Source organism: Aulostomus chinensis, chromosome 3, assembly GCF_037954235.1.
Source record: "Aulostomus chinensis isolate RoL2024-O1b breed Wild chromosome 3, RoL_Achi_v1.0, whole genome shotgun sequence".
Classification (NCBI taxonomy): Eukaryota; Metazoa; Chordata; class Actinopteri; order Syngnathiformes; family Aulostomidae; genus Aulostomus; species Aulostomus chinensis.
Genome location: NC_141322.1, coordinates 9,597,814 through 9,607,879, shown reverse-complemented (window position 1 = coordinate 9,607,879; position 10,066 = coordinate 9,597,814). Strand labels below are relative to the sequence as shown.

General features: G+C 39.3%; 1 protein-coding gene and 1 long non-coding RNA gene across 2 annotated transcripts; one reads left to right on the top strand and one right to left on the bottom strand.

The window, feature by feature from the left end:
• Positions 1 to 3,183: 3,183 nt before the first annotated feature.
• LOC147267591 (blue-sensitive opsin-like) lies at positions 3,184 to 7,126 on the top strand. The gene is made up of 5 exons (XM_086198520.1): positions 3,184 to 3,707; positions 5,741 to 5,909; positions 6,021 to 6,186; positions 6,278 to 6,517; positions 6,658 to 7,126. Exons 1-5 carry the CDS (start codon positions 3,329 to 3,331, stop codon positions 6,763 to 6,765), a joined length of 1,062 nt encoding a protein of 353 aa, XP_086054646.1. The 5' UTR covers positions 3,184 to 3,328; the 3' UTR covers positions 6,766 to 7,126.
• Positions 4,674 to 9,940, bottom strand: LOC147267590 (uncharacterized). Its single transcript, XR_015112050.1, has 3 exons — positions 8,233 to 9,940; positions 7,897 to 7,985; positions 4,674 to 7,369 (listed from the first exon to the last, which is right to left on the bottom strand). It is a non-coding gene; the product is annotated as an uncharacterized LOC147267590 (long non-coding RNA).
• Between the last annotated feature and the right edge of the window lie 126 nt (positions 9,941 to 10,066).

Sequence of the window (10,066 nt, the reverse complement as noted above, 5' to 3'; positions counted from 1 at the left end):
AGTGCCAGCAATGTGGTTAATGTATTTGGCTGCACTGACTGAAGTGACAAACAGATTTACACCATTTAATTAAAAGCTTACATAAATCAGTCGATAATAGAATTAATTAGTCCATCAAAGACAATAAGTGGTATCCAGGAGCTCTTGATATAAAGAAATTCTACAAGAAAGTCCATGGAAGACAATAAGTGAGGACAGAGTTGCAGTATTCATTTTTGGTTTATAGTATTTATGACACGTAAGTAGAGCAAAAACAAAACATGGTATGGAACTCCCAGACAACGTCTGGATACCCATCACTCTGGACACCAACAACATCACCTCACTAGTTCCTTCCTGGTTCCTCAAGACAACTTGCCACCTTGTATGGCATGGCAGGATTCATGGTCTTCATATTTGTAGTTGGCACTGGCATTTAACACCCTCACCATTGCTTGCACCATCCAGTACAAGAAGTTGCGCCCCCACCTAAACTACACCCTGGTGGACTTGGCCATGGCAAACATTCTGGTGTCCTGTGTGGGGTCTTTCACTGCTTTCTGCTCTTTTTCAAACAGATATTTTATTTTTGGAGCTCTTGCATGAAAAATCGAAGGATTCATGGCTACACTTGGTGGTAAGCTATAACATTTAGCTTTGAAACAATACCCACAAGCAGTTAAATAACTGGGAATTCTTGTGTTGTTCCAAGTATGGTGAGCCTGTGATCTCTTGCTCTGATAGCTTTTGAAAGCCACTGGGTAACTTTATTTTCAAGCCTGGCCATGCTTTAGCTTGCTATGTGTTCACCTGGGTGTTTTTACCCAATCACTTATCAACAAGTTCATTTACTGAAGTCTCCAAAGAGACTCCTGCGTAGACTGTTAGCGTAGAGTGGTCACTCTGTCTGTATGTAAATATGAATGGTTATGCATCCATCCATCCATTTTCCTCCACTTATTCCTGTTAAGGGTTGCATGGGGGCTGGAGCCTATCCCAGCGGCTTTGGGTGAGAAGCAGGGTTCACCCTGGACAGGTCGCCACTCCATCGCAGGGCCAACACATATAGACAGACAAACATTCACACTCACACCTACGGTCAATTTAGAGTATCACATCAGCCTCGTCCTCTCTTGATGTCTTTGGACTGTGGGAGGAAGCTGGAGTACCAGAGAGAACCCAAGCAGGTACAGGGAGAACGTGATGGAGCCGGGACTCGAATCCGGAACCTTCTTGCTGTGAGGCGACAGTGCCACTGTACCACCGTGCCGCTCTGAATGGTTATGCATATCAACTGCAAAAACATATATGGTATCTGAGTATTGAATGATTTTGGACCACATGCAATCCACTGGTTTGGACATACGGTTTCTTGGATGGATGTGAGCCACATATTCACTGCAATGTGCAAGCGACAGTAGCACAAGTTGGAAAAGTTTGTCTTCCTTCCCTGAGAAATTGAAAGTGGTGTTAGATGTTTTCTTTTTGTATTGTTTTTTTTTTTTTTTAAATACAGCCTGTAATTTAAAAAAAATACATGGATTCTAATCATGGAAAGATATAAGTTAGGGTCTTTGCAAATACTGCCAACTAAATAAAATATTAAGGACAAAGATAATGTTTCCTTCAGTTGTCTTTTTATTTGGTTTCTGGGTTACTTTTCATGTTGGGCACTCACACTGTAGTATATAAAATTCAGAGTCATCCATTTTCTACCATTTATCCTGTGAAGGGTTGCGGGGGGGGGCTGGTGCCTAACCCATCCACCTTCGGGTGAGAGGCGGGGTTCACTCTGGACGTGTCACCAGTCCATCGCAGAGCCTACACATATAGACAGACAACCATTCTCACTCACAGCCACACCTACAATCAATTTAGAGTATCCAATAAGCCTAGTCTGCATTTGCATGTCTTTGGACTGTGGGAGGAAGCCGGAGTACCCGGAAAGAACTCATGCAGGCACAGGGAGAACATGCAAATTCAACACAGAAAGATCCCGTGCTCCGAGCCTGGAACCAATGTACCACCGTGCCACTGCAATTGAGAACATTTTTAAGAAATCCAAAAATAATCTGCCTGGAAACATACTTCAGCTTTCCAATGGATTCTTCTGTGTAATTGCAATTTTTTGCAATTTCAGTAGTTTCACAGCTTGGGAAAAAATCATGCCACAAAATGCTGCTAAAGCCTTAAACAATTTTCAAAGTGAGCTCAAACCATCTCTCTTCAGCACATATACTGGATGTGCAAATGGTCCATGCATGGAAAAGGGGAAAAAACAAGAGCTCAGTAGGGTCACCCTCCTATATGTACAAGCACACGAGACTCACAGAAATTTACTTTGTGTGCACGCTGCACGGTGATGAAAATTTCTGTCAGCCTCAGTCAGCATCTACATATATTGATCTGGCTTACCTTTTGTTTTTGCACAGCTCTTGATTTTTAGATGAGGGAAATGGATGTTCAACATTGCTAATTGTCTTCCAGGTTTTAGGGTTCATTCCGGCTCCACTCTATATGTTAAATTTGGGAATCAGTCTCTAATTTGGTAATAATCCGGTCTAATCCGGTCAACTGTCCTATCCTCATGTGCTTTTTATTTTGCCAAGTTTTATTTGACGATTAAAGTCAGCATTTTAATCTTGTTTTAGGCAAAGAAATTTAGAACTTGATTAGTGAAAAGTGACTTTTTTTTATTATGAGACTTGTTATGTCTCTTGGGGTTTTGCACAGCTGATTTTAATTTAATTTTAGTCTTTAGGGCTAAAATGGCTATAAATTTTATTTATATTTTTCATTCATTGCTCATTTTCATCTCATTCTGGTTGACAAAATATTAGTCAACACATTCTAAGTCTCATTGTTATTGACAAAATCAACAATCGTACTTAAAACTTGAGATGAATGAGTTTTAAACTGGATTACTGTGGTCTACTTGCCTGCATCACAGGACAAGATTAGTTGGTTCACAAAAAAGGTTGTTCCCCTCTGGACAAATCAGATGATCCTTTGTTTACGTATTATCTGTATTAGCTTTGTGGTGGCGCTGTTGTGTGTGTTTGGTGTGGATGGGGACATAGGGGTGTACACCTGCATAGGTATGCATGCATGTGGTCTATATGTGAGTTCAAAGCTTTAAATCCCCTTGGCAATTAAGCTACTTAAGTAAGGCTTGATATTCAAAGTTACTATAAAAGCAGCTTCAGCTCAATACCAGAGACAGAAAGAGAAACATACCTCTGTTAGAGGACAATTAAGTATCGTTTCAAATTGTTCGCAAATTATTTGCTGTCTATGAACATTCTCACATTATTTTGAAAAGTTCTTGAATTTTTATTTAACAGAGAAAATGAGAGGAAATCGTCCGGTGGAGTTCCCAGATGACTTTTGGATCCCCATCCCTTTGAACACTGACAACATCTCATTCTTCAGCCCGTTCCTGGTTCCCCAGGATCACCTTGGGAGCCGAGGGATTTTTTATTCCATGTCAGCTTTTATGTTCTTCCTGTTTGTTACTGGCACAGCCATCAATATCCTCACCGTGGCATGTACAGTTCAATATAAGAAGCTTCGATCTCACCTGAACTACATCTTGGTGAACTTGGCTGTGGCGAACCTCCTGGTCTCCTCTGTGGGCTCCTTCACCTGCTTCTATTGCTTTGCCTTCAGATACATGATTCTGGGGCCACTGGGGTGCAAGATTGAAGGATTTACAGCAACTGTTGGTGGTAAGGAATAGCAGGGGTCACTACAGGGGGGGCTGGTTTGATGCAAGCGCACTATATAGATCTGTATAGTAATATATATATATGTGTGTGTGTGTGTAGATATATGTAGATACAGCAGTTAATGTAGGTTATCATAGTTTCATGTATTTTTTGTAGATACAGTGGTTCTATTTACTCTCCTACTGTGCTGTATGTGTATGTGTATGTGTGTGTGTGTGTGTGTGTGTGTGTGTGTGTGTGTTCTTGTACTTGCTACATATTAAGGACTAGAATACATATTTTTGAGGACATTTTTGGAAAGTGAGGACATTTTAGCAGGTCCTCACGTCTTCAGAGGGCCATTTGAAGGTCTTGGTTTTAGGGTCGAGTTTAGAATTAGTTTCTTATTAAGTTTAGGGTCAAGGTTAGGGTCAGGCAGTCAGTTTACATGGATAGGTTTAGGGTAAGGGGCGAAGGAATGTATTATGTCAATGAAAGTTCTCACAAAGATATAAGTACAACAAGGGTGTGTTTGTGTGTGTGTGTGTGTGTGTGTGTGTGTGTGTGTGTGCATGCTTCATTATTTTGGGATAATGAAATGAATCAACCTTTATAAGATATTTGTGTGACGTTATCCTGCTTGATATTATCTTGCTATGTCATGAGGACAACTTTGGTTTGGTTTCGGTGGGATAGCGAGATAAATTATGTAGATCTGATAATGGGTGTCTAGTCAATTTGATACTTGCCTGGCCGGTCTTCTTCTTAAATGAAGAAGATTGACCTGAATGTTATCTCTAACTGAGTGACACATTGCAATTTCTGCTTGTTAGACCTTATTTGAGAACATACTGATGACCTCAGCAATAATGGGTAGAATTTAAATGCCTTTTTGTCACATCAGGATAACGGGATATTATCTCATTATCAGAAGATAAAGAGCTTTGTTATCTTGTGTAAGTATGATGAATTATCTAAAGTTAAAACCTTGCCATCTTGGGAGAAATGGGATATCATCTTGTTACATTATATCTTGAGTATTATGGCATTCACACGCTATGTCAAAGGTGTTTTTCAATTATTTTAATTCATATTCAATATATTTTTTGGCTCCCTGTAGAATATGGAATTGTCTGACTGTCCAAAAGACCCCCTTGCCCCTTTTTCTGTCGTTCACTGTTGGTTTCCGAACTGGTTTCTTAACTGAACCACTGATTTTATTGATAATTTTTAAAGATGAACACGCTCTGCTGCTGTTTCTGCCCATCATGTGCAAATCCTTGAATAGAAATACAATAAATGGAGTCTGCTACTTTTTCTGTCTTCGTTGGACCCAAAGCACCTTACAATATCATCTTTTTAACCTACATACGCACTCATACGCCAATCGTGAAGGCTGCTCTTCAAGGCACCAACCTAAGGTGGAGCATCGCCTAGAGAAATTTAGGGGTTCAGTATCTTGCTCAACCACATTTTAAAAAAGTCATCAAAGGAAGTATGAGTTAAACCAGTGACCCTTCAGTTTCTAGATGTGATGTTACTCCTCATCTTGTATGATCCTGTCTTGTTGTTGCAGTATACTTGTATGTCAAGTAAAATGTATACAATTCCTTTTATTCAGTTTCTCCTGGCCCATTTTTAATTTCTTCTATTTATGAAATATCATATATTAAATATCATATTTTAAACCAATTTTAAAATATATGCTATTTCACAGATATATGATATTTATGAAATATCATATTTTTATGTCTGTTTGTAAATCTTCAAGAAGAAGAGGAAGAATATGGATGGCACAGTGGTGCTGTGGTCAGCACTGTCGCCTCACAGCAAGAAGATTTTGTGACTGTGAATGGTTGTTTGTCTATATGTGTTGGCCCTGTGACTGGCAATCTGTGAACCACTACAAGTAACAAGGCCATGGCTGCAATTTGGTTTGGGAGATCTCAAATACTGTACTAATATTAAACCAGTCTTTATTACGTTGTTTCTTCTATTACAGGAATGTCATGTTAAAAAAGAATGGAGCTAAACTGTGTCCTGTCTTATTCCAGGTATGGTGAGCCTCTGGTCTCTTGCTGTGGTAGCTTTTGAAAGGTGGCTGGTGGTTTGCAAACCTCTGGGAAACTTTTCCTTCAAACCTCATCATGCAATAGCTTGCTGTGCTTTGACTTGGGTCTTTGCCTTGATTGCTGCTGTTCCTCCTCTGGTTGGATGGAGTCGGTCAGTACTACAGAACAAACACATTGTAACCACAATTGTTATAGTCAACCTAACAACTGTAGTACAACATACCATCACAGCCCATCCAGATGACTGAATATTTCTCTCCAGGTATATACCTGAGGGCATGCAGTGCTCCTGTGGCCCGGACTGGTACACAACAGACAACAAGTTTAACAATGAGTCCTATGTGATGTTCCTCTTCTGCTTCTGCTTTTCTGTCCCATTCTTCACCATCGTTTTCTGCTACTCACAGCTGCTTTTCATGCTGAAAGCGGTAAGTCTCAGGTTGTGGAATGTTATGTTATGTAATAATGCTTTTGTAAAAATAAAAATCAACTGCTTCACTTTCTGCTTTTCCTCAACAGGCAGCAAAGGCTCAAGCTGAGTCTGCCTCCACCCAGAAGGCAGAGAGGGAGGTGACCAGGATGGTGGTTGTTATGGTACTGGGCTTCCTGGTGTGCTGGATGCCCTATGCTTCTTTTGCTCTTTGGGTTATCAACAACCGTGGGCAGCCCTTTGACCTGAGACTGGCAACTATACCCTCCGTCCTTTCTAAATCTTCCACAGTCTACAACCCAGTCATCTACATTCTTCTCAATAAACAGGTGTGGTCTATTGCCACATTTTCTCATTTCATTTTTATTGCTTTATCACTGAAGTCAAGTAGTGTCAAACAGAACATATATTCAGAACATCAAAGCTTCAGAAATGAAAGCCATGTTGTTGTGTTTTCCCTTCCTTTCAGTTCCGCTCATGCATGAAGAAGATGCTGGGGATGAGCGACAGTGATGATGATGAGTCATCAGCAAGCCAGTCATCAGTCACTGAAGTCTCTAAAGTTGGACCTGCTTAGATGGATCACGGTTAATGTCCAGGACTTGCAAGATGAAAACAACCCTACATGGACAAATACTATGATAAATAGAGGTGTATTATTCTTACAGGTGCAGATCTACATGCAATAATCATGTTTATGAAAGGAGAAATAAAAAATGTTATTGGTGGTAAAGAGAGTATTCCCTTCTCTAATTGTGCTTTTGAAACAGAATATAAAAATGGCCAGTTAAGATAAGAGTCGAGGTCAGTTTAAACCCATATGTTGCCGATATCATATATCAGGCGTGAGAGGAGATCTTACCAAAGTACTTAATTTGTTGTGTAAAGTTTTTATTTGTGCTGCAGTGTAATAGAAAATAAATGACTAGGTGATCTACTCATTTGATGATTAATAATCATAATCTGAAAAGTAAAAAAAACAAAATATTGAGAATCTTTGTGTTACACTATACATTTGTAAACAATATTGACTGAACCTAAAGCAGGATATCTGATATTACAGAAAATCCTAAAGTGATGTTTCTGCTTCATTTAGGCGTCCCCACAGTTAAAACAGTTTTCAATAGAGCCCCAAAACAGTATTATTTTAGATCAAAATATTTCAGGGCAATGGCAGTGAGCTGTAAGAAAAGCACAGAGGAAAATGGAGTAAATATGGTGCAGGAATGCAATATTATTTGAACATTCTACACATGACACAAAAATTAAAAAAAAAGCTATACAATGTTAAATGGATACTTTTCTACCTTAGCGACACTTCAAGCACTTTACAATGTCATCTCATTCACACACACACACTGATGGTGAAGGCTGCCATGCAAGGCAGCCAACCTACTTATCAGGAGCAATTAGGGGTTCAGTATCTTGCTCAAGGACACTTCAGCATGGTCACAGGGGTCGAGGATCGAACCAGCGACCCTTTGGTGGCAAGGTGGCCACTCTGCCTCTGAGCCATGCCTCACATGTGAACTTAGAGCAGGTCTATTAATCAACAGTGGTCTAACATAAAAATTATTTTTTAAGGGAAAAGATGAAATTTTCATCTGAAGCATCTGGAACAACTTAGTTTTGGAGTTCTTTCAAATCGGCAAAAATTGTACAGAACCTTCTGCATAATTGAATTAGCAAGTGCTTAGAGAGCTCATACCTCAGCAAAGGCAAACTTTTGTGCTCAGGGTCGATTTGAAGCTGCCAGCAGAGATGGGCCTTTTACTCCTGGTTGGTTAGAGAGCATGGCTGTTACATAGAACAAAAAGGTAGTGAAACAATAATTTTCCATTTTGGATGAAGAGGCTGGCAAATATACACTGTGTATATTAGTGATGTGATGCAAATTTCACTCCTTGCATCCATGAGGTGGCATTAGAGACCATACAATACCGATTATGTGGATGCGCATCAAGTGAAGACAACACAGTGTAATTTTGTTGATTGTCACAGCAGGCTAACTTCTTCTAATCACTAGGTGGCACTGTAACAATACCTTTGATTCAGCCTGTGGACATCTTTGGGGCAGGACTCTCTTCAAACTTGAGGAAATGATCTGACCTTGGGGTTACTACAGTTACAACAGTTTCCTGTTGCATGAGGGAAAAATCAAAATTAGACATCTTGCCACAGTAACACAATTTAACACTTCTTCACAGTGATGCATTACCAACTTCTTCAGGTGTTTTATCCAAATTGTGGATGGATTGGGTAGACCCACTATAAGGAATATACAGCATCAAAATGTCAACATAAAAAATGCAATTTCCCATCGACAACAATTGCCGCTACAAATAATTTGTCCCATAGGCTCCAACCTCCCCCGCAACCCTTGACAGGATAAGCAGAAGACAATGGATGGATGGATGGATAATTTGTCCCAAAATTAAATGGGTTCTTCCTTGGCCCATACTATACCCTTCCACTGGGGGTGTGGTATGAAAGTGTGAACCAACTGAAAATCGGCTTCATAGTGTTAGTGTAATCCTATTTACCATCAGTAAGAAGTAACAATGTTTCATACCAGACATCACAGTGATATGTAGGCATGTCTATCAAACAACCTGCAGATGGCACCACAAACCTTAAAGGAAGACCTCTCATTTGCACATACTAAACTAAACAGAAGAGTCAGAAGAAAATCATGTATAGACAAAATACACACACACACACACACACACACACACACACACACACACACATACACACACACACAGACCCCCAAAACCCAACCTGCACTATCATTGTTGCCCCAATTACACACACCATCCACAATTAATTGGTCTGTCCCTGAGAGCTGCTTAACACACATTACACGCATGAATATTTACACACGACTTGACTAAGTTTTTTTTTTGTGAAACACAGAGAAATCAAATATATTTAAATGAAATGTGATTCACAATTTTTGAATTCAAAGGATTAAGCTCTATCCATATCAATTCATCTTAACCTGTCAAAGAAAATTTTGGAAACACACCTTGTAGATAATATTCAGCACAGAAATGACATACAATCACCCAAACAAGTGAAGCTACAGTGAAAAAAAACACATGCTGGGTGTCCACCACGTGGCCAGTCGGTATAAAAACTAAGAAATACCATAAACACAAATCATTTAGGAGACTTTGTGGTGCTGTAAAAACAAGCATAAAGCCATATTCTGGCTATGAAACAGTCATCACCAGCAAAATCATAAACTTTATACATACTCAGAGCTCACAATTATCTGTATGTATCTGTATGACCTGTAATATTACCTGATGTGAATTAAACATGTGACCATATCATCATTGGTTCAGTTCACATCACACCAGAGTAATAAACTGTCAGTACACATGTAGACCAAATGTTATTGGGAGAGCCTTTAATGCTTAGTCATGGTGATTGTAGAGATTCCCGTCGGTAGTCGAGAGCAAGTCTGAGTTCTGCTAGTAGTGAACTTTTGCCAAGAATGAATAGTTCAGAACTAGCGGAATTCCAGACCTACGCTCAAACATCTCAACAATAGAGTTGACAATATAGCCTTGCCTTTAAACTCTTGGATAATTCGTCAATTTAAAATTACAAGTTAAACCATAAAGATAACATGTACATTGAAGTGTATCTGTTTTTAAAGCTACATAAAACTACAGAGAAAATTCACTAAAGTTAAGCACTAACATGCACATAAATATATTTGAGAAATGCATAAAGTAAAAATTTTTTTTTTACAAATTTCTTCAGTCAGGGGATTCGTCCTCTTCGTGATGAGAAGTCCTTGTCCCACATGGAGCGCTCATCAAATAAAAGAACCGACTACCTGAACGAGAAGTGAACTTGACAAAAAT